The sequence below is a fragment of the Orbicella franksi genome, chromosome 4 (genome assembly GCF_964199315.1).
Source record: "Orbicella franksi chromosome 4, jaOrbFran1.1, whole genome shotgun sequence".
In the NCBI taxonomy this organism is placed as follows: Eukaryota; Metazoa; Cnidaria; class Anthozoa; order Scleractinia; family Merulinidae; genus Orbicella; species Orbicella franksi.
Window position 1 is genome coordinate 23,615,302 of NC_138148.1, and position 27,682 is coordinate 23,642,983.

The 27,682-nt window shown below is 38.2% G+C and overlaps 2 protein-coding genes and 2 pseudogenes across 5 annotated transcripts in view; 2 read left to right on the plus strand and 2 right to left on the minus strand.

The window, feature by feature from the left end:
* LOC145485001 (katanin p80 WD40 repeat-containing subunit B1-like) overlaps positions 1-27,682 on the minus strand; it is a 332,677-nt gene that overhangs the window by 292,166 nt on the left and 12,829 nt on the right. For all 3 annotated transcript variants that reach the window (XR_014049117.1, XM_081463641.1, XM_081463640.1), the window contains exons 4-6: positions 17,216-17,276; positions 15,972-16,033; positions 14,726-14,809 (exon numbers count right to left, since the gene is read on the minus strand). Coding sequence is in view for 2 of the 3 variants with exons in the window: in XM_081463641.1 (XP_081319767.1) it covers positions 14,726-14,809; positions 15,972-16,033; positions 17,216-17,276 (207 nt within the window). In the remaining variant the exon portion in view is untranslated. The remainder of the gene's footprint in view (positions 1-14,725; positions 14,810-15,971; positions 16,034-17,215; positions 17,277-27,682) is intronic.
* LOC145485002 (uncharacterized) lies at positions 722-4,682 on the minus strand (annotated as a pseudogene). The gene is made up of 2 exons (XR_014049119.1): positions 3,782-4,682; positions 722-3,720 (listed from the first exon to the last, which is right to left on the minus strand). The product of XR_014049119.1 is annotated as an uncharacterized LOC145485002 (transcript).
* LOC145483756 (uncharacterized) lies at positions 17,314-24,245 on the plus strand (annotated as a pseudogene).
* On the plus strand, positions 23,250-26,001 carry LOC145483755 (uncharacterized). Its single transcript, XM_081462298.1, has one exon. It carries the CDS (start codon positions 24,260-24,262, stop codon positions 24,749-24,751), a length of 492 nt encoding a protein of 163 aa, XP_081318424.1. The 5' UTR covers positions 23,250-24,259; the 3' UTR covers positions 24,752-26,001.

The window sequence follows — 27,682 nt, forward strand, 5'->3', positions numbered from 1 at the left end:
TGCATTTTATCAATTTACGACAGACTGACGTAAACATGTAACGTAGTAACGCGTTCGGATTCTATACAAAACTGACAACTGCCTAGCGCATAGCACGGTCGCGGCCTAATGGTTGCAGGCTGGACTCCAGATCGAGTGCTCCTGGTTACTAGGGCGTTATCATGTCGTCTTGGGAAAGGCAATTTTCTTTCAGTGTCTCTCTCAACCCAGATGTATAAATGGGAGCCGGTGATTATCATCCTGTCCAGGAAAGAAGAGCAATAACCAATTTAAGTTCCAGCAGACATGAGGACTTTGTGGCGACTTACCATACCACCTACACTAAGCGTACTGGTCGTCCTGGGGATTATCACTTCTTTTTATGGAAATCGGAGTTAAGGGCCAGCAATTCTACAGCTAGGGTGCTATAAGCAGTAGTCTTTGAAGGAGAATCCACTCCTCCCCTGTCCTATCTTTGGATATATGCAGTACACCGATTTAGTCTGGATCTGTGCGGACTGAGAAAGCAACAAAAGGAAAATCCCGATAGAGAAAGGGAAAGTGTGCCAATGAGTAATTTTCTGGTAATTTAGTCAGACATTCAGTGACTTGGCGGGGAAAACGGACTGTCTTGGACTTCCCCAATTTATAATACCTCGGCCGTTTGCACCGGGGGAGTGGGTATGAATAAATATTCTGTGGCATATCCATTCGTTCTTTAGGTTCTCATGCAAGTTGTATACCTGATCATTCTCTGCAGTATCAAGGAGACAAATCTAGACGAGAAAAAACTGAATTCCAAGACAATCATAGCCAGCAAACTTCAGATAAGTTGGTGTGTTGTGACCTCATCACGTACGGTATGAATCAACCTGAATTTTAATTACTCACAATGATGCACTCACGATCAATTTATCGCTGGGGCTAAGGTTTTTAATGTTGCTTAACTTTTAATGGATTATAAGAAAGGGGCATGCCTCTAAACCTGTAGCCAGGTAAGCATTCATAGTAAGTGAATTTATCCAGACACCTTGCGTAAAGACTGGAATAGTGAGACTGCATTTAATTTTACAATTAGCTATAAATATATGCGAATTTTATTCGAGGTTCAAAGCAATTTTCAAGTGGTGTCATGAGAGACGTTGTGATTGCATTTAGAGTGACTGATAAGTTGTTTTTCTTCAGAAAAGAAGTCCAGCGACTCCATTATCTGTAATTTTCAAGACTTCTTCCACAAAATTTATAACCGTTGCCGGACCAAAATCTGATCGGTCCTAAAAAAATCACATGAAAGTTTCTGATTAACGGTAAGTCTTTTCGGTTAGAATTAACTTCAGAGTCTCTAATTCCCGACTTAGAAGAAAAAAAGGTATTTATCGAAATCAAATGGCTGATTTTTACAGACACGCTTTGTTGAGACTTAAACCAGAAGTGGCCTGGTTAGTCATCTTCTCGTACGTTTTTTCTTAGCAAAAAAGCCTCAACCTTAGTATTTTTTTCTTGGTATTACTAAACTAAGGGCTGAACTTTGCAGGGATACTAAGACTTCACGATATAAAACATGGGCATGGAAAATATGCGGTCTCAAAAACAGGCCATTTCCGGTTGCTCCCCATATGCTCCAAATAGGACTAAGTTGTGATCACAGCCACAGGCTAACAAAAACTTCCCGTGAACTAATGTTTTTACCCATAGAAGCCTAAGGATAGGGCGTTACAAATATGGTTTTGGTTTTGTCTGAAATTAATTGTACGTTGCTAAAAGAGAGAATGAAAAGTGGCCAAAATTAGACTAAAAATCAGCCTCTGGGGACCCCTGAGGGGCTGATATCCAGAACTCGGCTAAAAAATGGTCGTTGAACCTGAAACTTTGGCATATTACATAAGTCCACATAACAACTTTGTGTACCAATTTTAAGCGAAATCGGCCGACCTTCATTTCCAAGTCTGCTGCGGTCTCTCAGGCAGAAGCTCTTAATTGATGCACATCCTGGTAAATAACAAATGCCACGAAAATAAAACTGAAGAAACTAGATTTAATTCAAGCACAAAAGGTCAAGAAATACAAGTGGTAAATATGCCATCCTAAAACGAAGAACAACAACATAGTGTGGTGGGAAATAACAAACATAACACGGCAAATGACAAACAACAATCTGATAGTGTCTATTTGCACCTAAACCTGCAGCTAGAAGTCCTCCACCCTAACAACAAAGTCAAAATAGTATGGGATGGCCTAATGACAATTATTAGAGTCTACTATTTCAATTGCTTAGCACCTGGACTTGCTGCTCGAGTGAGAAAGAGAAGAGTCAGCTTGCTGTTTAGAAGAAGCTCGGGACTGGGTTAGTGACTCGCCAGGGCAAGCTCCAACGCGGTGCGGACCAAAGCAGCTGGAGCATTTGTGGGCAAAATGGCATGATGAAGAAGGAGCAACACAACGGCCTCGGTTCCACGATTTGCAAATAATGTGGGAAGACGAGGCTCCATGTGGCTCCGTGGATTCATCTGACAATTCATGGCCAGGACGGACAGAGGCCCCAGCTGCGTGGAAATTAAACAACTGGACATTTATGGCCAACCAGTCGGTCAAGTTTGTTGCGGCAGCGTGTTTGCAGAAGGCCCGATCATACGCCAATCAAACCCTACCGGCGAACTGGTGATATGTGCGGAGAATCAAAAGCTGGTATTGCAGCAAATCCCTCCACCGCTGAGGGAAGTGGGATGACAAAATGAGGCTGCACACTGAGAAAGCCTCCAGCCAACTCGATATATCTTCAATGTGCCGTTTAGGTTTTTTAGGTGAAGTTAGCACCAACCGACCATTGAGTAGCAATTGAGGCTCAGACTCAGTTGAGACAATGTTGACCGAAAGCAGCTTGTTCAGCTCTACAAACTTCCCAGCCACAATCTAGCTTACGAGTTTCGCTGGAATGGGCGAAAACCCAGGGCCAAGCACGAAAGCCTGATGCAGTATAGACGACTGGGCCAGCGAAGAAACACCGCCGAGAGCGAGCAATGTGGTCCCAATAGTGGAATTGGACGAAGAAGTTGCGAGTGCGGGTATTGGCGAGGCAAACGTAGAAGCAAATGAAGGCACAACAAAATTGGGCCTACCTTGCGCCGTAGCGCTCGCAGCAACCGCCGAAACAGGCGGAAAGCCAACGCCAGAGGCTGCCAGGGCTGAGACTTGAGCATCTAGCTGGCCAGAAGATAGAGACAATGGAGGAACGCCCCCAGGCATGGCCGTCTCTGGCACACTCGTGGATGAAGAAACTGGGGGCGTCAATGGCAGATTTGAAGCTTGCTCGGCCGCAAGGGCTTGCTTGACCGCATTGACAACCGATGCCAAGAAAGCGGGAGAAGGCTGATCAGCGGGTTGAGCTTGAGACGTCGAAGGAATGACCGGCGTCTGTGAAGTTGATCGAGGGAGATTTGCATCATTTGAACGTGGTCGAGTCGTCTCAGCAACAGAAACAATGGCATCGAAGGCCACCGCTTGACTATTACGGGTTCACCTGGCCGTCATTATCGTATAAACAAGGATAAACAACAACTCTTGAAAGAAAACAACGGCAACGAAGAGGCAAGAATCCGCAATGATTCGCGAGCAAAGCAGTGCAACTGATCCGCAGCAATCAGCAGAATACACTACAACAATTATGCAATGAACCATAAACCCCTGCAAAACCCCTGAAGGCCGCCCCACAGGTCACATACTCCCAAACGAGGAAACTGCTGGCTGCATAAGCTCATATTTAACTTGCCTAAATGATATTAGCTGGATGGGCACGCTAGCTGACTGCATTAGCTCGAGTTTAACCTTGCCTAAATGATATTTAGCCACATTTTGCTTGCATGCCTAATGTAGCAAAATCAATATCTCAAGGGTTTTTTGAACTCGAAATGGGGGCAAACAATAGTTTCAGCAAAGAATACTTCTCAGGATTGATGAGTATGTATGCCAAATGTAAAGTAAGAGTTGACAATAATTAATTGCAAGATCAAGTATTAATGACCTGTAATGATTGAGCAGGGTATCAAGCGTAATCTAAAAAGCAAGATAGGCCGAGAAAAACTCTCATCTAACTAGTTAATGTTTTAGAATTTAAACATCACGGCTGTTCATTCCCATATTTAGATTGTATGAATAGAATTTAGGTGTTTTGCACTGTTATTTAACCCACAGACGTGCAAGCTAACTCTTACCCCCACCGTGGTACAAGGGGGAAGTGTTAAGGCACAGCGAAACAAATTTTCATTGATTAGAGAGCCCCGAACTTGGTCTACAAAATGATACCATAATCATTGGTTGTGACATCATATGATGTCAAATGATGTCTTTGACCCGCCATCTTGGATTTTACTTTTTTCTTAAAAAGTCAAGAAATAACAGAAATTAATACAAAATCAAGCCAGAATACTTATGAAATGTACAGATTGGTGAATTTCTGGAATTTGATGAAGACAACTGAAAAAAAATACAGAATTATGTCAAAGAAAGTTGATTTTTGGCCAAACCCACATGAAACTAGCAGTTGCCATGGAAATGTCAAAAATGATGAACACAATTGACATATCAAAATATCCGTGAAGGATGAATGAACAGCTACTGAAAGTTTCAGCCCCTTAGAGTAAATCATCTTTTCAAAATTTTGAAAAAACCTTATTGGGGGATGGCATTCATCCTCTCCCCCCCCCCCCCCGCCCCCCGCCTTGTACGTCCAAGGGTTAAGGGATATTGCCAAGAGTTTTGCATTCATTGAGCTTCCACTGCCCTAAATAATATTCAAAGACTTTGTTAATGACATTAACATAGAAATAACTTTGATAAACTGATTCTATAATATCTAATATTTTTAGATTTTGCCCTTGTCTCTTTGTTAAAACTAGTCTCTTGTCACGTTGTTTAAACAGCTTTTGTTACCAAAATATAACAGATGCCAAAAATTTTATTCTTGATTTCACCTGGCCAAGGGTGATTCTAAACTGTGGTAAAATCAGAGAAGCACTATCAGATGTTGACAAAATGTTTGGACTTTGGAACAGACAAGTAGACTTTTATCTCCTCAACCATCTGTTGATCTTAGCAAAACAACACATTTACTCCTGTCAAAATAAAGGATTTCCTCCGTCATTAAAGATCTTTCTCGCAAAAGTTTCCTCAGTATATCAAATCGAAACGGTTATTTCCGATTCTAATGGCAAGCGAACATTTCATGACGCCAAGTGGAAGAAATTTATTACAAATAATTGTATTTAGGCCGGCAGCCTAAAAAATGTAACAATTGACGTAGTTTTATTAATATATTAGTAAGTATTTTTGGTATATTAGTATTTTCCTTACAAGTAGTGTTATTAGTAACAGTATTTCTTGTTTTGCTATTTTTTTCATCTATACTAGCATTAGTCTATGTAGTTTCTTCTAAAAAAAGTAAAAATTAGCGTAGTTTTTATTCATTAATATAAATAGTTAGTAAGTATTTTGGGTGTATAAGTATTTTCCTCTTAAGTAGTCTTATTAGTAATAGTATTCCTCGTTTTTTTCCATCTGTACTCACGTTAGTTTATTTAGTTTTTCTTTCTTTCATCTGCAAATGTAATTTCAATTGTTATTGTCACTCTTATTTTTAAACTTATATAAATATCAATAAAATACAAAAAAAAATTAGTTTTGATTTAGAAAGTTGGATTTAAGCAATATTTGAGTCAGAATTTGAGCTAATTTACCTTATAGCTCAATGTTGCGTGACATGGGTGGGAAATGACATTCCTTGATTGGCACCTGCCACTTCAAATGACTTGAAACTCCTGGTGTGAACTAAGATAGGTCTAATCTATATTTGTGTAAAATATCAATAACATTCAATGCATTCTGTAAGCAGAAGTGGTGTCTAAATTTGATGCTTATTTTAGTGACATTTTTGAGATTTTGGGCAAAAAACCAGGAGGGGTGGTCTAACTCCTAAGGGAAAAATCCCAAAGCCAGCCCACTTTGTCTTTTAGAGTTGTTGGGTAGTACCTTCAATCTGGCAAAGTTTCATCCAAAAAGGAGAGATGGCATGTATCACCCCTGCCTGGTCCTCTGGTAAACTCGGTCTTAAAGTTCAAAATATTATGGGTAATCAAATTTCTGTTGTTTCCAGTTTAGAATCTACTTGTAAATGTGGCTATTATGTTAGTTTGAATAATTTAATAGTAACTGATAATAATTTTGAATGATTAATTTGTCTATTACTCGGGCTTCCGTAGGAAAGCCTGAGTCATAAAATGTAAGCGTTTTGGTCGCCAAAAGGGGGGTCATGGTCCCAGGCATTCCATGCGTAAACCGTGGAAACTGGGGACGAGAAATGCGACATTGTTTGCTCTTCGTGAAAGAATACGGTGTTTAGCAAAGGAAGTTTTAGCAAGAATCAGGCCTTATACATTCATCTCACATACAAAGGTGCCGATCGTTTTCGGAAAGGGTCGGTCCATGAATTATATTGCTTGAAAGCCAGCCAGGTAAGCAAAGTTCATGCTGGTATGCTTGAAAAGTCCTTGTGAGATAACAATTGAGCCAATCGTGGTATGAGCTCAAACTCTGAAAACACTGACAAAAAAATAGGCAGTCAATGACTGCATGTGGCTACTGCTGTTATTATTTAGAACACTGCAGTAAAACAAATCATATTGGAATAAAACGAGCAACCTGGTAGCTCATTAAAAACATGTGACTTGTTTCTTGCAGTGTGCAAAATATGCCGATCTCCAAATTTGTAAAGATAAGACTTTGGTAACTTGAATCAAATATCTTACCTCCATGTTAGTTGGCTTTCTAGTAGGGTACAGGAAAAAACAATCTCCTGATTATATGTTCTTTCTGCTAGCATGTACTGACGATGCAATCGCATAAATGCGATTTGATATTGCCGTGCGAAGCCTGAGTAAACGCTCTTAAAGCATCTAGTTTATTTATTTAATTCCACTTTTATTCTGTTTGCAGAATGCTAAAATGGTTACAATTTATTGGTTCTATTTGACATACAAATCTTATAAAAGGCATGCAGGTTGTGGTTTCACTAGATAGTACAAAGGTAACCTGAGTTGTGGGAATATCATTCCAGATTTGTGCTATCCTTCAAGTGTGGTCTGAATTTGGACACTCTATTGGGCCTAGAAGTTTTTGTAGAGTTGTACACCCATACACCTATACATGCCTTCTTTTTACTTCAGCCTTTCTGAACATGTTCTAGCTCTATTTTAACTTTTCCCTTGTTATTTATTCCCTAATGCAGTGCTGGAAATAATTTTTCTTCTTTAACAGGACATGTGTCCTTTCAAATCTTCATTTTGGTCGGATATCTTATCAATTTGACCAGACATTAATTTGCATAATTGATTAGCATAATAATTAGCATAAGAAAATTTATTAGCATGCTGTAAAGATTTTCAATACAAATCGTTCAAAACTGTATTTAAATTTGATCTATTTATCACTTATGATTAAGTAGATGACTTTATCTACTAGATGACTGCACCAATCTGTCCTGGTTATCTCCTGATTATATGTTCTTCAAGCAAACCTAGTTTTCTATGCAGAAGCCCATCACTAGGAGTGTGCAACTTCCTCAATTATTCCTGTCCCGGTGTTTTCACAGACTGATCTATTTTTAGTTTGAATTTACTGCGAATTCAGCCCCCGCAGGAACCCCAGTGACCAATCACAAGGACAGACTTTATAATTTCACTGAAAGATTAGGTTGCCATGTCCACCTGAAGGGGTGGCGAATAGTAAAATCCGAGACTTGCCGAGACACCGAGATCGTTGTTTAAAAATTCGAGACCGAGACTTACACAGTTTCGGAAAATCCGAGCCTGAGACTCACTGCAGAGAAAACTGAGCCTGAGACCTTAATTATGCAAAACTCCGAGCCAGAGACGTGAGATTCGTGCACTCTTGGTCGCTTGAAACTGGATCTCATTTAGGGAAGTAGTCAAAACTAATATACAATCAATAACTTGTAGTTTATTTGAACAACCAAAATAGCAGTCGCGGATAAACGCTAACTATTTAGTTATGAATTAACATTTCAACTTTTTTACGGCCTATCATGACCCGACTTTCAACTACTTTCGAGGTCACGCACTGTCATCAACTTCTGGTCAGCTAGCTTCAAAAATCACATAGCTTCTCATCAGCGATCTTCCGTTAGTCTCTCAAGGTTACTACGCGATCTAACTTCAGCTGCTAAATATTGTTTGACCTTCCGTACTGGTTGATGTAACACGTTATGGATGAGGAGAGGGTGGAAGACAAGAAATGGCGAAAACACAAATGTAAGTAAATTGTTAACTTTGTAATTATTCATACATGATTATTCATGAAGACGCCCGGGCTTATTATTCTCGTGTCTCCAGAAAACAAGATGTATCTTGACTAGCTCTTGCTATTCATAAGCATTGATTAAGGAGGTCTACATACGCATTTGCTGGTGTGTTTGTAAGGCTTTTACTCTAAAACTGTGTTAGCTTGTATTTTAATCGCACAATGAAAGACTAATGAAGCATCATAGTGACTGGCTGTCATGGCGTGAACAAATTCGCTGGCAAATTATTTTCTTGCACAGGCCACCTGTGAGAGTAACCTATTAACCCAATAATTTCGACCACGAAATGGATAAAAACCTAGGCTCAATACTGGAAGAAGTTTGACTAGTGTTTGTAAGCTTTTGTAGACGAGCAGGCAACACCACTGAAAATAAACAGGTGGCTGCGAAAAAACTGCATCGTTTGTTCAACCGACAGGTCTATGTGCTGAGGGAAGCTCACTGCATGTAAAATGTGGTATAAAAGTAAAGTCTTCACGTGTCAAGTGGCGTAACATGCAAGGACGAGGAGTTCGACGCATGTTAACCCCTACTGAGCATTTTGTAAAGTTCCCGGGTAGACAGAGGCACTGTGAAAGGGGCGATCTGCACCGTTTACAAGGTTCTTTATAATTGGCCAAACGAAACAATAAAAAAATTAACAACAGGTTAACAACACAAACAATACCCCTTGCCCGAAGAACAAAAAAGTTGCAGATTAACAAGAACGAATCAAAATAGAGGTTCTAAAGAAGTGCAGCTGAACTGCTGTGAAAGTAAAGTGTTTAGCTTGCTCTAGAAGGCGACACCGTGCACGACTCACGAATGTGAAGAAACTTACCACAAAGGACGAGGAGAGCAAAATGTTGGATTACCAAACACATGGTAAGAACACTACATAATGTAAGTAAAGCAAATTAAAGTAAGCATGCAGTTAGTCGTTTTCTTTAAGACGTCTTATTTAGAGGTTATATCTACATTTGTATTTTCTACGACCTCTAGAAGTTCTCTAGTTGACATAGTGCTCCTTCATTGCAAAGACCATTACTTAGCTCTTATTAACCGAGCAGGAGGTCTGTATGGGAGAATCTTGACCTCGGTCGTGTGTACAGACCTCACGAAGAAGAAAACTTTAATTCATTTAATGTAGCTGGTTTGCTAACATTTTGCTCGTGAATGGCAATGAGCTTAACTTAAACCTGCTGAAATTTGCTCGTCCTCTTTACTTTTTTTTCTTGTCATCAGGCTTTTTGGCACTTCCATAAATGACTGAGAAGAAAATAAAAGAAAATGGTGAACCTTTTTGTATTTTAGTTTGCTACTTTTTCAACGCAAAATGATACCCGTCTAGATGCTGGTCTAGATGGGAAAATCTAGACCGCGGTCAATATCGATTTCAGCCAATCAAATTTGTGAATTCGGTAGTTCCCAGTCCTTGTGAGACACAGCCATATAATAAAGTAAAATATTGTGTTTGTTTTGCGTAACGGTATTCTACAATAGCTTAGAATACACCATCTTAGACACGCCGGTATATTCCAGACTACAATTGCACGTCCTTAGGCTAACCACTTATAAAATCTAAATCGGGTTACTTGAATTCTTTGACTTAACTGGCTAAAAATACAGTCCACCGACCATGATTTCAGCATCAAAGTGTGCACATGGTTATTGTCAGCGGAAACCTGATCAAATGAGCATGCGCGTGGGATGAGTGAATATAATAAGAGAAGCAAAAGTAAAGAAAAGTAAAAGTCCCGTATTTGCCGCCGTTGGCGTAAACGTGATGCTTAACCCTTTGACGCCCAAGTGGCCATATACGGCCACTTGATGGTCGTGCTCTTTGTACCACTTGTGACGTCATCAATTTAAATGTCATCAGACATTCTTGATGAGCAGATAGTAGTACTAGGCTAGGCCTTTCCGCAAAATCATCAGGTTTAGATATCGACGACATCCCGACATCGCAAATCGAAAAACAATGTTATCAGTTTTGGAGCAAAAACGGTGGTAAAATGGTCCACTACGCCAATGATTGATCGAGGTCCATTTCTAGGCTTCGCCTGTGATTAACACCCAACTTTTCATGGCAGCCAGAAAGAACATACAAAGCAAAAGGTAGCCAGTGTAAAAGGGCCGAGAAAAACAGAAAGGAAAGGGCCAACAAACAAAATTGAGAACAGTTAATGGCAAAAAAGTCCAAATTTTGGCTTTTGTGCATGCCCGGGATTGAAATTTTGCTCAATTTTGTGCCTAATCCTCGAAAACTCTCTCCTTTTAGTAAAAAAAAGCTTTCTTGGCAAAACTTAGGCTTATTTAACGTCATGGCAGCTAAAAAACCTGACTAAACGGTTAAAAACGGTATTTTGTGGCTAAAGTTTGGTATCCAAAGGGTTAATCTCAGCAACACTGACTCTGCTTGCGCAATGCGATACCTCCACAGAGAACCTCTGCTAAAAAAGCAAATCCGAGACTCTGAGACCTTGCGAAAAAAATTCGAGACTCCAAGACCGAAAGAAACACATGAAAAACGAGACTTCGTGACTCGTCAGAAAAGCTTCCGAGATTTTGAGATCAGATCAAAAATTTCTGAGATCCACGATTTTCTGGGGGCCATTTGCCACCCCTACCTGAGGCCTCCATTTTTTCCCTTATCGATGCGCACTCACATAGACCAGAACTGACCTTTTTTGAGGGAAAAGAAGCCTAAAAATAGACCGGTCTGTAAAAATCCTGTGACATAGGCTTAGTATGGGAGTTGCAGGCTCCTAATGATGGGCTCCTGACCAAAGTTGACTTTAGGGTACATACATGAAGGGCTAACAGCATATCGCAATGCATGTAATGGATAATAGGGCGATTTCTGAAAAGTACTTTATTTGGGAAGTACAGGAAAGATGAACACTTCTGCTTTATGATATGGCAGAAGCCCATAATGGGCTCCTGGATATGGCTCAAACTGTCAGTGCAGAGTCAAGGGCCCAAAATTTAAAATAGTGCTTGAGTTGCCATTTGGCGAGTAAGTGATAAAAATCAAGTGGAATTTTATTCAGAAAAGAACTCAATGCATAACATCTGTAAAGAAAAAATTTCCAAGACTTTTTTGGCTGCTAATTTTGTGTATGCATTACAAAAGACACAATTGGTATCCATACATGACGCACTCAATGCTCAAGGGTTTGCAATGCATTATAGGCCGATTTCAAACACGATCAGCCATTTGCAAGTTTTCCGATGTGAGGGAATCCTTTACAGCAAAGCAAAAAGATACATTGCTTTCTTTTCTTATGTTGAATGATATAGAAGCAAAGATCTTTCACTATGTATTTCTGGAAGGACATAATGACTGAGAAAATAAACGTTATTGTCAACACAGAGAAACATAGTCGTCATTTATGGTAGCCTGTGAACGGAGACATATTTTCGGTTGTCGACTATACCAGAATTTTTGGTCACCAAAGATGAAATTTTAGCCGCATTGGCGACCGTACCGGTCACAACTTTGAGCCTTTTAACAATTTATAAAACCAAATTTTATGGATGGACAATAGGTGTTGGTGAAATGTTCGGACATCATGTCCCATCAAAATGTGAAATTGGCCGGACATATTCAAAATTTGGTCGGACAATGTCCGATGACCGACTGTTATTTCCAGCCCTGCTGTATTTTGGTAATTATGTTCCACACTTGCTGCATCAGCATCAGCATCAGCAAGTCTAGTGCGATACCAATCATCTACTTGACATTTCGACTGAATGAATTCAACAACAACAAAACCAAGGAAATCTACATTTAAATGCAATATCACCTGATATCACTACACCTGAGTATCAAACGAAGGATGACAGAAATGTTACAGAAAATTAGTTTAAGATTGATTGTTATTCCAGTTAAAGCCAAGAAATGCATTTAGAAGCTGGAAAACACCCGAAATCTCAAAGACTTGCAGTGTTTAAGTTTAATAATTATTCGCGCTAAAGCGTAATTTGAATATTATTTTTGCCTGGGGACGGCTTTGCAGTCATTTTACCAGCCGTAGCTTTACCACTCTTTTACCAGCTAATAACTTTAAAAGAATTCAGCCAAACATTTCACCAAACCAATAAATTGAACAAAACAAGCAAGTCCCCATACTTTGTAGACACAAGATGCATGTCAACATACAAGCATCAAAAAATGTCAAACATAGCAAATCAATGGTTTTCCTTCTTCCAACAGTAACAGAAGAAGAAATTAAAGCAGTCTACAAAGCACCTGTCCCTACTAACACATTTAGACAACTTCAAAATTTGCCTGGCAGTATCTACAAATACAGTTTTATTACTTTTAGGCGCGAGGTTATCGATATATGGTGAAAAACGACAGAAAACTAAGCTTACTTGTTTACAATATGCAACTTCATTTTTTTCAACAACTCAAGTCTTATTGTTTGAAATTTATCAAATTTCTCACTGCACGGTTTCAAATCAGCTAATCAGCTAATCGCACTGCTTCACGGTCTTGTTCGGTATTATTTCATTTCCTTTCTCTAGGCGGCTGACTGACAATAATTCACATTATTGCTCAGTACTGTTTCACCTCCTTTCCCCAGCCCTGCTCTCTTGCAATCTTCTTCGCTACTTCTTTGCTTGTTCATTCTTGCTCTCTGTTGCTTTCTTTCACATTCTGCTTCAGTTTAACCCTATCTTGAAAACGTTAGATCAACCTTTGCTATTGTTTGTTGACATAACAAATAGGAATGAGTTTTCAGGCAAGAAAAGATGGCATTCTTAAGCTCCCCCGTTAGGATTACTCTGAGATGCCCCTCCCCCTATCCCAGATGTCTGTACAGACAGACAGACGGACAGACATCAATTGTATGGTGACATCATTACCAAATTTTCTCAGCTTGATGGGTTACCATATTTCCTTACCCGTTGTGCTTTGCTAGCGTGCTTCACGTGCTGAAGCTCCACTATAATTAATGAAAATGGTGAACATTTCAGTTCTCAAGAACTCATTTGCCTGAGTGAAAATAACATGTATCAGATTTCTCTGGTGAATTGTCTGAAAGAAAATTTGCTACACTTGCTCTGTTTGTAGTTGCAAGGATTTTCTTCGCTATTTTTGATTTCAGGCTTGATTTCAAATCTCAGTTCTTTCTCTTCTTCAATAGCATGGGGGAATACTCCACCTTGGCGTGAACATCGATTCTCTTGCAGTCTGTTCCAGGAACATGTCGTACACACCTGAACAGTTTGGCCATGAGGGCTTCTTCTAAGTTCACATAGCAGTTTTCATCCTCAAGATAACAAACATGAATTTGGTTGACCATTATATCGTGAAATGTTTTGGTTATATCTTTCACTCTACTTATGAATCTTGAGGTGAAGAATGTTCCACATTTATGGACATCTGCGCCGTAACAAAAACATTTACTTGATACAGAGCCATGACTGGAGCGAAAACAGAACCCAACCTGTAAAAAATGTCACATGTGATGACCAATCTGGGCACTCCAACTGGTCATGTGCACAAGCCCAAAATTCAAAACTGATTGATCGTTTTTAACATGGTGCTAACAGTTTAGTGATTTTGGCAGTATTTAGTTTGTTGATGCCCATAGTGCTTGGTTTGAACCAGGATTTGTTGCTGGAGGAAGCTACAAAGTTTCAAGTATGGTTTATGCTAAGATAAAATGGCTTGTCTAACTGTGGCATCAAACCTGGCCTTTTCTGAACATAGAGTTTGAATGAAGACTGGGTCTCTTTTAAGCAATTTTAAAGGCTTAGGTTTTGCCGTTCTCATTGATATTTTGAGGTTCAGCTTGTAATCTAGTTTTGGTTTGCCATTGTGAATATTCCAAATAAACCGTTCCATTGGTTCCTTACATAAGCCTTACGTTGCCAGAAGCTATCTGCGATACTCTTCGCATCGTGGCAAACCAAAATTGCCTGTGTTGAGGAGCCAGAGTGTATTTATGAGAGCCTTAGCACTAAAAATTCCAAGTAGCCCTGACTGACTGTTTACCTTTTCTCAGAAAAAGCTTCAGCTGCGTTTGGTTTACTTCCTTTGCCTTTGTTTAAAGCTGCTTGCTCTAACATTTCAGACATTTCTTTGCATGATCAAACTGTCTGTCATGGATAATGTTTACGGGATATTTGCCTTCTTTCGAAAACTAATTCACAATTGAAAAGAGTCCTTGAGACTTGATGGGTTGTGATCCTCGACATGGTTTATTTCGTACCCACACCTATTGCAAGCACATCTTAAGATTGACAGAAGTGGTTACCGTTACTTCAGTGACACCAAAGTCAACCTAATCTGTTGTTGACAACCCAAGGAAAAGCTATGACATTCAAGGTTTTTATAGCAAGGTAGCACTTATTATACTTAGAATTATTAATAACCACTGATACCTTATGCCAGAGTGTTTGTGCAGCCCGTAACCTGAGCAGTCTTGTTTGTAAGACATTGATCATGGTGCCATGACCTCTTTCAATCTAAATTTCATTAAACAAAAAACATTTTATAATTTTATTTATCAAAATAATACCATTTCACAAGTTAGACAAACCCTTCAATAGACATTCCTTGACTATTTATAACTGGATAATTGCAATTCAGCATTCCCAATCATGCACAACCAACATAGGTAGCACCTCTATAGCAAGAAAGAGAAGAGAAGATACAGGATCACGGACATCGTTTTCACACATGCAAAGGTGTAGAATGAAACAATGGCCATTGCAACCACTGCAGGGAGTCAGTAGGGTAATGTTAAAAAGGGTCTGTGTGTAATAACTTGTGTTCTCCAGAGTAACATACAATGCGTCTTGTGAGTGAATACATTTGCATATATCCCTCAGGAATGTAATACTGAAAAGGGTTTAGGTAGCCTGCCAATATATACAGAATGGTACTTGCTGCTTCGTGCCACCTAAAATCACTCCCAAGATGGAATTTTGCAACATCAAACTGTTGTTTATTTCTGCAAAGACCAATTTGGTCTTTGCAATATTGAATTCTTCTCACTAAACTTTCCCAACTGGCAAAATATTATGGATCCATTAAAATTTTAAAGTCCTTCCAATATGACATTTCTCAGTTCTTGACCCAATAATTTATCAATTCCGTTATTGGCTCTAAAAACCAGCAAAAATAAGCAAATCTGGAATAACAAATTACTCATTATTAATAGATTTATCTTACTACAAAGATTGCACCCTTTTCATTATGTCTCAGTCCATGAACAAACTTTAGCCACTTCATTTTTCATAATCAGTTACTCTTCTAAACGACACTCACAACATTTAAGTTACACTTAATGGAAAGACAAAAATGATCCTACATACATCCTATGCTACTCTAATGACATATTAGGTAAACACACAAAATGATCACAAAATAATATAGTGTGAGCACCACACAAGTGAGTTCCTATTTAGCCTTGGACTGTTGCAAGCTAAGCTGTGATAACATGTAGTTTAAAATTTTTAATGTCACAGAAGTTGCTTGCATTCCTCATTTTTAGTGGCATTTTGGTGTCAGGTGGAAATAACTTATCTGTCTGCATTGGCAGGCTAAGGACTAGGTGGCACTCAGAGTTCACAAATGTTCCACCGAATACACTTTACAAATACTAAAAAATTCGAAGAGAAATACCTCTTGAGCCTCATTTTGTGGTTGTAAGGAGCACAGACTTTGACTTTTAACAACTGTTGCTCCTAAGGAAAAAAATGATGTTATAACTAGCATATTGAGTTGCTGTGCTTCAATTTATTAATGTGTTATCTTCATCTGTAATGGGATGGCATACAAGGAATCAACAAAATTTAATTTGACTGAAGACTAAATTCCAGTTTAAGTTACCTTTTATGTATCTTTGGATTACTGTGTGGCACAAAATTTTTACAGGTTCTATTAAATTTTGGCAACTTTTTCAATGATTCCCCCCCACCCAAGAAAAAATTCCTAATTGAAAAATTATCTGTTTACACTCTTTAGGTTATTACTGTAATTAATGTGCGAAAAAAAAGCACCAACTATAGAATCAAAGGAGGTTTTTGTGTTGGTCTTTCATCCAAAAGACAGGAATAAATTTTCAACCTAGGTTTCTTTATGCATGGTTTCTTCTCAGATGCAGTTCACCCATTCTACACCTTCAGTTCATGTGTGTCAATGCGTTAAAGTACCAGTAGTAGTATTAGCTTTCACCCTTGATACACTGTTTGAGGACGACACACAAGTAGTAATTGAAATGACTTATGAACCCAGGGGTGGGGTTGTACTCCCAGAAAAATTGGGTAGGGGTGTGCGGCCTGCTTCCCAAAACCCTTACCCTATTCATGACCAAAATCTGCAATATTCCCTACCCTATTTATGACCTGACCAAAACTTCAAAACCCTGTTTATGACCTAACCCTTAAATCAAAACCCTGTTTCAGACCTGCATTATAAGAAGTTCCCTAGTTCAGACCAATGTTAAATTACAATAAACATAATTTGTGAAGGGCTTTTGTTGATTTTCTTTTCGATAATGGCAAAAAAGTGGCTTCTTTTAAAAAAAAATACCCATATCAAGGCTAGAGCGCAAAAACCATACCCTATTTATGACTGAAATGGCCAAAATCAGCTAAAATCGATACCCTATTTATTGACCAAAACAGCTGAGAAACCATATTCTTTGGGGCTGCACATACCCCCCCCCCCCCCAGCCCCAGGCTTATGAAGGCCATTCTGGATGCTGGCATTTGGAGTTATTCCAGAAGATTTACATGTGAGCTTTGTTCAGTTCCATTTTATGAGGGTTGTGAGCAAGGATAGGAGTTTTGAGCAAGCCTTTTATTTATTAAATTTGCCATCATTAGTTTTGTTATAATCTTGTGCTCTATTATATTAGACAGTACCTTTTCTTGATATAATAACTTGAGTATGTAAATCCTCTTGGGAATGTCTTCTAAAGGATATCTAAGTAGAATGAAAATTAAGTTAAAAATTAAACATCTGGTTTTAACAATTCAAGAAAATCCCAGATTATTTGTTTTTTTTGTTTTTTTTTTTGTTCGGTGACTGTGCCAGACATTCCTGACTTATATGTATGTGTACAAAAACATTGCAAATCATCTGGGACTTCAGGACACACTAAACAGGTGGAATATAAAATGTTTCTATTGTCTTAAGACAGACCCAACCCAAATCATATTATAACAGTCAGCAATTATTCGTGACTTTTAAAACACAAGTATTTCCTTAACCTCAATATGATTTCCATTGTCTTAATCCCCAGAGCCTCTGCTTCAAGTTAGAATTTTAATACCATATTTATTGTGTTCGTAGAACACAGTCCTAATGCAGACTTGAGTCGAGTTTCATTCATCGCCAAACCATATGCTGTACATTTCTTTCGAGTGCGGGTCTTTGTTTAGTTCAAGTGCAGGTGTTTGTGGACATTTACGCTGTAATTTGGAAGCTGTAAGCAGTCCATTTTCTTTTCTAGTCTTTCTGATTGGATATCATGAGACTAAAAGATATCACTGTTAACATTTATCGATGCCTTAAGGAGGTATGTATGACCTCTGGTGCGAAAGTAGAGTTTTGCACTGTTAGACGAAATCGCCCATTGTCAGCAACAAACAACTGCATTGACGAAGCTCAACTTCAGCTGTGTTATTTTGCTCCTCTGCCTGAGCTTTGTAGTCAGAAATCTAACCTGCTGAGTTGTGTGGCTCGGAAAGTGATCGTGATTTGTTTTCAGAAATTTAATTCACCGAGTGGTGTAGTTCGAAAATTGGCCATAATTTGTGGTCTGAAATCTAACTTGCCAAGTTGTGTAGCTCGGAAAGCGGCCATCATTTGTGGTCAGAAATTTAACTCACCAAGTGGTGTTGTTCCAAAACTGGCCATGATTTGTGGTCAGAAATTTAACTTACCAATGTTGGTTTTGAAACATGATGTTAATTCGTTTTTTTTTTGTCGCAGGAACTTACTTTACCGTAGATGTTATCAAGCAATTGCCACTTTCAAACAAGGCCTTACTTACTTATTTAATCTACTGTGGTTGACCAGCCCTCAGCTGTTATGTCCGTTAGGGAAATAGTCATAACCGCTAGGTTTTGCGTACGTGTTCTCCGGTTAGATATATCCACGAGGTTTTCCTTGGTTAGGTCAGTTCAAGTGCAGATTTAACTGCGTCAACTTCTACTCGGCATTGGGCCATAGTTTTTCTATACACTGTTACTCGATCGTCTATTCTATCAAGTCAAGTTCAGTGCATGTACAAACCAAAGTGAGTAATCTATTCCTTGTTTTTTAGGGTTAGTTCTTAGGTTTTCTGTTCTTATTTGATTCGGTTAAGTTTCCTTTTACCACCTATCAAATGGTCTGTATCGTTACTAAATCGGTTAGTTAGTTCTGTATGCTCGGAATCGCACTTGATTAGGTCCATATCTCCAATATAGGGTTATTTTGCTATAAAAGTACCGTCCAAGTTAGACACCATGTAGCCTATTTATCGTTTTCCAGCCTTCCGTACGATCAGTATAGGTGCCGATTATGTTACACTTCCTTGTTACGGACATTATTGAGAATGTTAGCAATAGTTTCTTCATTTATGTTATTTTATCTTTATACTTCGGTATGTTAGTTACATTAGCTTCTATTTTCGTTATTGTATTTCAGTTCGAACCGGCATACGGTTTACATCATACAACTTACGGCTAAGCTTACAGCACGTGGTTTAATTCTACCTTCATCTTGCAACGTGATTCATTTCATTTAAGTTTGTATGGAACATTGATCTCTGTCAATTAAACTCTGTTTACATTGTAGTCAGAAGTTCTTGTCGAGTTCATTTTAACACTACGCACTGCTCTACGCATGTGATTACTTGGATTTTTGGCCTGCTATATTCTGTCCTTGTAATTCACAACCGAGTGGTGTTGTTCCAAAACTGGCCATCATTTGTGGTCAGAAATTTAATTCACCGAGTGGTTTAGTTTGAAAATTGGCCGTGATTTCTGGTCGCAAATCTAACCATCTGAGTCATGTAGCTGGGCATTTAGCCATGATTTCTGGTCGCAAATGTAACGATGCGAGTTATGTAGCTCAGAATTTAGCAACGATTTCTCATCATATGTCCGGAAAATTTACATAATACATATTGTTTTGTTTAAGTTGTTGAGTTATAGTTCAATGTAAACTATACAAATACTTTTGGAATTCACCCTCTGTGATAACTACCCTACTGTTCGTTATTTTGTTCAAGTTGTTCAGTTCAAGTTCAAATTCACAATTAAAAATACTCGTTAACTTCACTTTTAGACTGTGATAATTGTCTTAACTGCTCTTCTACAATTACCATTAATAACCAATTCTGTCCTTATAACAATCTCTCAGGTATGAACAACAATTTACCATATACCCTGACAAACTTACCACAAAACAAACTACACATGGTACCTCACGAATGATGAACCAGAACTAAGCTTATCTAACAGTACCCTTTTCTAAAGTGAACATATGCAAATGTGCTACACAACATATTTGGTCCTATGGCCTACCCAAATTCATTAGCTTTGCATGTACCTCTACACCTTTTCAATAGACCAGAATGTCAACCTTGCCTAAACACCTTTACACGAATGCACTCATAGTCTATGATTACTTCTAGTTTAAATAAGAACATGTACTGCCCCCAAATAGGTGCCACTTACATATTATGTACGGGAATTACATACCCACGATTTAATAAGCAAAGCAAACTCTGAAAGCAAAGCAACTCTAAAACTGTATTAAAACATTTCTTTTCATCTGGAGCAATGAAGTAAAGGGACAGTGAGATTGAAGTTGATTGCACACACCACTGGTAAAGAAGAAGTGCCATGAGAGACACATAGTGACAATGATAGTTACACTAATATTTCTGAACAGTTAGAAAATTACGTGTCCCTTGAAATAAAAGAAAAAGACATCTTCGTTGCATCTAATTTTTGAAAGGAGCACTACCCTCAAATAAGCGCCACATTTGAGGCACAAAAAATTTAATAACTGCAGTGATCAAAATTGGCCCATTGAGTGTTGAGTATTATGAAGGAAAAGACTGAGTTCATGTACTAATTACAGGGTACATGTACATAGAATCCTAAATAGTAAAACTAAGGTTACATTCAACAGTTCTAATCTTCACAATAATCTCACTGAGTGTGTAATTTCTGGAGAACACAGCTTTGTTTTTCATGTAGTTAAAATTTATAATAACAATTTTTACAGTTGCCCAGTGTGCAAGTGTACATTAAGCATACATGGCTTAGTCAGTACATTTTGTTGGATTTAAAGTTACTGTAGACCTTCAGGGCAGTCTTTTGCCCGAGATAAAACCAAGCTAATTTAGCAACAGCTAGAATGTACAATAAAAGAAAGATTGATTTTAAAGAAATACAGTACACCTATTAAAATGGTTCAACATTTTGATGTTAACTAACATCATGATCATTGTTATCAGCATCATTAACTTAATACACTAAGAAACTGTTTTACAACAAGTACTTTAATTCAAGCTACTGCACGATGCTTGCTATTGCATTTGAGCAGACATTAAGAGCAGGCATCAGCAAAAGCTAGCAGAACCATCAAACCAAGAGGAAAAGGCAATTAAGAAAAAGTGGGTTGTAAACATTTCAAACAGAGAGCTGTAAAAGAATGAAATATCTCTCCTCTTAAAAAGGTTTAACTTCACTATTACCCTGCAAAGTATACCAGGGATACATGTTGGTTTTTTCACCAAGTCGTCAGCCAGGCAGGTATGCCAGGTGACATACTTGGACTAGCAAAATTTTACTTGCCAATTCAATTGGAAAGAATGGCAACTGAACAACATGTAATTGGAAAGTTCACTTTTTTATTTTCATAGTTGCGACAGTTGATGTTCTGGAGTTAGCAGACACAGACTATCCAGGTGTAAATAAAAACCAAGGCCTCTTTCACTGCTACAAAGGCTGCAAGGAATGCTCTCATTATTCCTGCTTGTATTTGGCTTGTTTTTTCAAAGTGCTAACAATAAATGCTACAACATCCTGATCAGAGGCCTTTGAAAATTTGAAACTCTGTGTGTCCTGAGGTACATTCTTGTGTATTTTAATTACCCAAAAGTGATTTTGTGTAAGGCTACTGTACACTTTATTTAAAGAGTTTATTGAAAACTTGCTCATTGCAAGGTGAGTTTCTTTGGAAGTTCACATATAAAATGCTACATAGTGCTTTTCATTCTATTGGTACCTGTTAGATAGCAGTATCACGTTTGGCTTGCAATTCTACTTAATTGAACTGTTAAGGACGGTGCCTACTATTGTTTATGCGCACATTTTCTGCGCATCATGCAATGCATAGATCTTGTGATACACAGCTCGTGCAATGGTGGTCTCGTGCCACGAGTTTACTATTTTCGTGACTTTGCTTGTTGCTTGTTTCAAAAGTTGGATCGTATGCCACCTTCGGTAAATTACCGTAAAAGAAAGCAGAATGGCCAGTTCATTAGAAACAAATGTAAAAACAAGTGTAGACGAGTTTCTTCAGGGGAATGCGAAACGAAAGACAAAAACATCGCTGAAACGAGTAATGGAACAGAATTACCTGAATGGACTCCTGAGCGCGCAAAATATTGTTGGAGAGACGGCAGAAGAATTGTGGAACTGGGGTTTTTAGCTGACCAGTTGAAAGCGGGTTGCTCAGAGTGTAAAAAGACCTTAAATATTACAAATATTGTGGAGAAAACGACCCAGGGTCTGGGGTCAATCCTTTACATTCAGTGTGAGGAATGCTCACAGCTCAATGCTATAAAGACCGGGAAAACTCACCGCAGTCCTACAAGAGTGTAGGAAGACCGATATGGGACATAAATACAAAGGCAGAAACAGGTTCGTGAAATTTATTGTCATTGTCCTTCTCTTTATTCTTATTCATTTCCTTACAACTTACGGTAGTCCTTGAAACCCAGTTTCACGGGGGAACCCATTTCGATGCAATGTTATTGCGAAAACACAGCCAGTGTTACATGATTGCGCATGCCGCCTGATCAATTTCTCATTTTGCCAAGACCTTTTCAGTAGTTTTTCTCGCTATCTAAAATTATTATTACCCCTATATAGTCTTATTGTAGTTTGTTCGTTCACAACTTCCCAAAGAGTGAACTTTTTCTCACGTGCGAACTTATTTCAATGTAATTATAAAAACAAACATTGTTACGTGACCGCCCGTACTCGTAGTCCAATTTGTCATATACTTGCGCTACAATTTGAAACTATCTTTTTTTGTTTTTCACTTTGCTAAAGGATCAATAAATGCTGGAATAGGAGCTACTGGCATGAACGTGTTCCCAACCTCGTTTAATATTCCATGGCTCTCGAAAAGAGCGTACAAATTTCGGGAGGAAGGGGCAATTGGGGGATTTTCCAGGTCACTAAAGAGACCTGCACAGAAGCCATAAGAAAGGAGGTGGAGGCTACTGTGGAGTCAAACCCTTCTGAGACCACAAGGTAAAAATACAGTCTTAGTTTTGAAATTAAAACAAGGTGTAATTTCCCAGAATTATGTGTAAGTAGCTGAACTATGAATGAGACAGATAGATTCACGCAAGTTTACAAAAACTTAAGTGCTTACAAAAGGAAGAAAATCTCAGAACAAATACGTTTACAAAGTGTCTTCTGACCAGTTTAAAAAATTCAAAAGATAGTGGCTTTGCCACTAAAAAATACTCTCTGGGTCTCCGGACAAAGAATTAACCGATTTTTACCAAATCTCCTTTACCTTGCTACAGAAACAAAGCAGAAATAAACGTTAGCTTTGATGCCGGCTGGCAAAATGAGGATCTGGAAGAGCATGCAATAGTTTGTCAGGCATTGTATTGAGTCATGCGAGGCCTTTTTTGTTTTCCAATTATTAACTACAGTTATAACGAATGCGAAAATATAATTTTCAACTGACCAAGTCATTCTCATTATGTCAATAAAATTTGGGTTACACCTTGTTAGAGTGGATGAAAAGGCACTGCTTTACAGATGAAAACATCAGATTTTTAACAACAGAAATTTGTCAAATATTACTAAATGATTTTTTTCACAACAGAAAATCAATAGAATTATTTTAAAAAAAAGTAATACAAAGTTAAGCAGCCCCACCTCATGAAGAGGTCTTGATCCACCATTTCTTCAAGATGGTGTTTGCTTATAGGAAGCTGATGCAGGTTCTTGACTGATTTTGGGAGTATCCTTAAAGTGTGCATTTTGTTTCTAGGTCATTCAACATTGATTGGCTCAAGAACTGGAGGAGTTCTGAGTTATGCTGTAAGATCAAAAAGTTGCAAGGTCTACGATCATGCCAGAAGAACCAGTCAAACACCAAGAGAGCACCAGTGTTCACAAAACTGGACAGGTAAGTTCTGGTCTAATAGATGCATCTTTTTGCAGTTTTTATGTATGACTCTTTATTGTTACTTGTAAGCAGACAATTGCACAATAGTTACAAAAGGCTTTGGTTTTATGCCATTGTTTGACTATATTTTGTGATGCATAGTACAAAAAAGAAAAAAACAACCAGTGAAGCACAAGTAATAGTTAGATAATTGTAAAACAAAATTTCCAAAATATAAAGGAATTAAGTTAACTTTGTAGCTTGTGACTTTTAATTACCAAAGTGATGATTTAACTGTATAAGTGCTGTTATATATGATATTGATACCCCTACCATAGAGGGATCCCTAACCATCAGGAATTTTCAATTTTCTAATTTCTTGAGTGATGGCCAATTGGTGCTCTCACACCCTCAGAGCATCCAAAATTCTACCTGTTACCAGGTAGAATAGAGGTACTAGGGATATTTCCTAGTGCTATAGAAATATTTCTGATGTACTATTTGCATCTGATAATTTTTTTGCTGCCATTGTAGGTTCTGCTAAGTCAATGGAGCCTTCTATGGGTGTTGAGCTTACAAGGAGCTTGACAGGAGAGCTGAACCTAGACAACAAAAGGGAAGGCCAGTCTATACAATATAGTGTTGGGAACATTATCATGGATGGAGATACAACCACCATATCCCACATCCATCAAAATGTGAATGATCAAATCAGTGTCTGGTCTGACATTGGACATGCCAATAAAGCGCTCCATGGTCACCTACTAAGAATATCTTCCAGCCACAAGGCTTTGAGCAAAACTGTCATTGACTATCTTGTCAAGTGCTTTGGGGATGTCCTGATGCAGAACAAAGGCAATCCAGAGGGCATTCGAAAGGGTTGCAAGGTAATTCCAAACCATGCTTTTGGGGACCACAGTTCCTGTGGCTCCTGGTGTCAGTACAAACAAAATCCAGAAAGTTATCGGCAGCAGTCATTACCTTATGGCAAGGATCTTGAAGGAGAGGACCTAACGGCAGATTTCTTACAGGTAAAGTAAACAGTTACTATTATTGAGCAGTTCGTCTTCAGAAATTATTATGTTACAAGTAAGCACAAGATGCAGAACTCAGCACAAAACCAATATTGTTTTGTCCTATATCTTTTAGATTTTTGAACTCTTTGCAAGTTATGCAGACAAGCAGGCACCACTGGGGTCAACACAACCCAATGAAAGCTTTAATAACTCAGTGTCAGGTCATGCCCCTAAACATCTACACTTTTCAGGTTCTGCCAGCCTAAGGGGCAGAGTCGCACTTGCTGTGGCAACCAAAAACAGTGGAAAATCAACAATATGTAAGGTACAGTATCCAACTTGTGACCAAACAATACAATGTAAATCAACTACATGGGATAATTATAATTATATGCTCGCCACACAACCCCTCTGTTTACCTTTTATGGCTCCAAAATATAAAACTCAATATTTTTCTGCAGAAATGAGTGATGATTAGCACAGTTATTGATGAAAAGAACAAGTTTAATGCCAAAAAAAAAAAAAAAATTGGGAAAAAAGATCATACTGAAGCTATATAATTTAGATGACCTGGGCAGGTATTTCACAGTATCAAATAAATTTATGCAGTACATTGCAAATAGCAAACGGTAGCAAGCAAACTTATTTAGGTATTCAAAGTAACATACACGTAACTTGAAATGTACAATACTTTGAGACAGAGATCAGATGAGGTACCTAGTTAAGTTTAAACTTCTATACGGGTAATGATTTTTAATCTTTTTAGATCAACGAGGCGAATAATCTCTCCCCTGGAAGTGTCACTGTAAAGTTCAACAAAAACTGGGAAAGGGAGTACAGGAAAAGAAAAAAGAGAGAGACCACTAGAGCATATAAAAGAAAGAGAATAGTTAGGAAGAAAGCTAGAAATTCAGAGACACGCCAGGCAGCAGTACTTGAAGGAAAAACCTACCAGAGTGGTGTGCAGTTTAGTACTGATCAACCAGATTTAGCATCCATTCCTACTCCATATTATGCACCAACATCTACCCCTCTGAGTATATCTGATATCCAGAATTCAACACTTGTTGTGTTTGACCTTGAAACCTCCAATATAGGTAGATCAACCCTTTCATCTCCTTGGCATAGTAACATTTATGCACATGTGTGTTTGTCTTGTGGTATGTGTGAGTGTTTTTTTTTTTCTTTTTGCAAAGAAACCTAAACATGACACAAAGTACATGACTTTGTACAGTTTAAAAGTACAGTACATGTATATTCCTGTGTGAAATCCATCATGCAAACCACAGTTTTTGGAAGATTCATAAAATATGGTATTAATAATAGTCAAGTCATACATGTATAAGGGAATTTAGGTTCACTCGTTTCAAATTAATAGAGGAATAGCTTGAAGCAAAATGTGGAATTCTATGTTAACTTTTCCACTACTGCTTGTAAAGTTTTCACAACTGGAAAATATCAAATTTAGGTTTCCATGAAATTAAAGACTTGCTTGGAAATTCTGAATACAAAAACTACCCTCATAATACCCTTAATAACTTTTGTTCTTGGTAGATTTTCAAAGGAAAAGAAATAAATTCACAACATCTGTCTCCTAGGGAAATCAACAGATCACCTTTTGGCCCACTTTTCTGGCAAATACTGAAATCACACAAACTAAATATACTGTTGAGAAAAAAAAAAACATTTAATAAATATTATTACTTACAGTACATGTATAATTTACTGCTGTCTTTCTTTGGCAGGTCTGAACAATGCAGAGATTTGCCAGTTATCGGCAGTGCAGTGTGCAGGGCAACACCAGACCTTTGATAGATATGTTTTGCCCAAGAATGGAATTTCACAACAGGCCTCTCAAGCAAACAAACTGACCATTGTAGCTGGGCAGCTCCTATATAAATCAAAGCTGGTTAAAGCCATTACCCTAACAGAATGTCTACAGGACTTCGTTACGTTTCTTAAGTCTTTTAAGAGTAAAATCATCCTTTGTAGCCCATAATGGTAAAGTGTTTGACTCTAGGATTTTGGTCAAGGTGATAATAGCAAATAACATGCTAAGTGAGCTACAGTCAGTACTAACAGGATTCATTGACACTTTGCCTATGTTAAAGAAATTATTGCCCAACAGAAGTTCCTACAAACAAGAAGAACTGGAGAGGGGCTGCCTAAACAAAACATATGATGCTCATAATGGCCTTGAGGATGTGAAATCCTTAAGAGATCTACTTCTTCATCTGAAACTCAGAAATCGGTCCTTTCTTCGCACAGCTTCCATGTAGAGTTTGTCTGCGAGTCTCTCCAACATCATGCCAGGATGACCACTAATTTCCCCTCCTTCAAAGACATGATATCAAAGAAAGTATTATCAAAAGCAATGGTACAAAAAATTGCTGGTTCAGGTTTAAATCTTCAGCAAATGCAACTCTTTCATGATAGAGGTGGATATGATGGTCTTCACAGTGTACTAAGTGCAAAACAAAGGGGCCACAAAAGTAAATGCCGAGTGACTGCTTCCAAGAAGGTCTTGAGAACACTATCGGACCATCTGTCGAAAGAATAAATACCTGAGTATGCAATGCTTTCAAATGATATACCATGAAACATCCTATGAGTCACTTGTAGTTTTAGACAAGCCTTTGGGAAGGTGTGTATCAAAGGCTCTTTAAGCCAAGTTGTGATATTTTAGGCATGTTAATATGACAAGGGTTGTAAAAAAGATTTTTGAGGAGTTTGTATGTTGCATAACATTGCACAAATTTTAAAACAATCACTACAAAAGGTGAAATATCAGTTTGCTTTGGCAGACATTTTGTTATCAATGACTTTTTTTTTAGTGAGAATAATTTTAGTTGATGAGAAATAACTTAAGCAATGGTATAATTATAATGATGATATCAGGTATATATTCTGTATTTAAGGCAGTTACACAACCAGAGAGGAGTTCAAAAAGAGAAC

Bases quoted from the DNA above. Each gene is read 5' to 3' on its own strand.
- LOC145483755 (XM_081462298.1), top strand. From the start codon at position 24,260: ATGGAGCCTTCTATGGGTGTTGAGCTTACAAGGAGCTTGACAGGAGAG.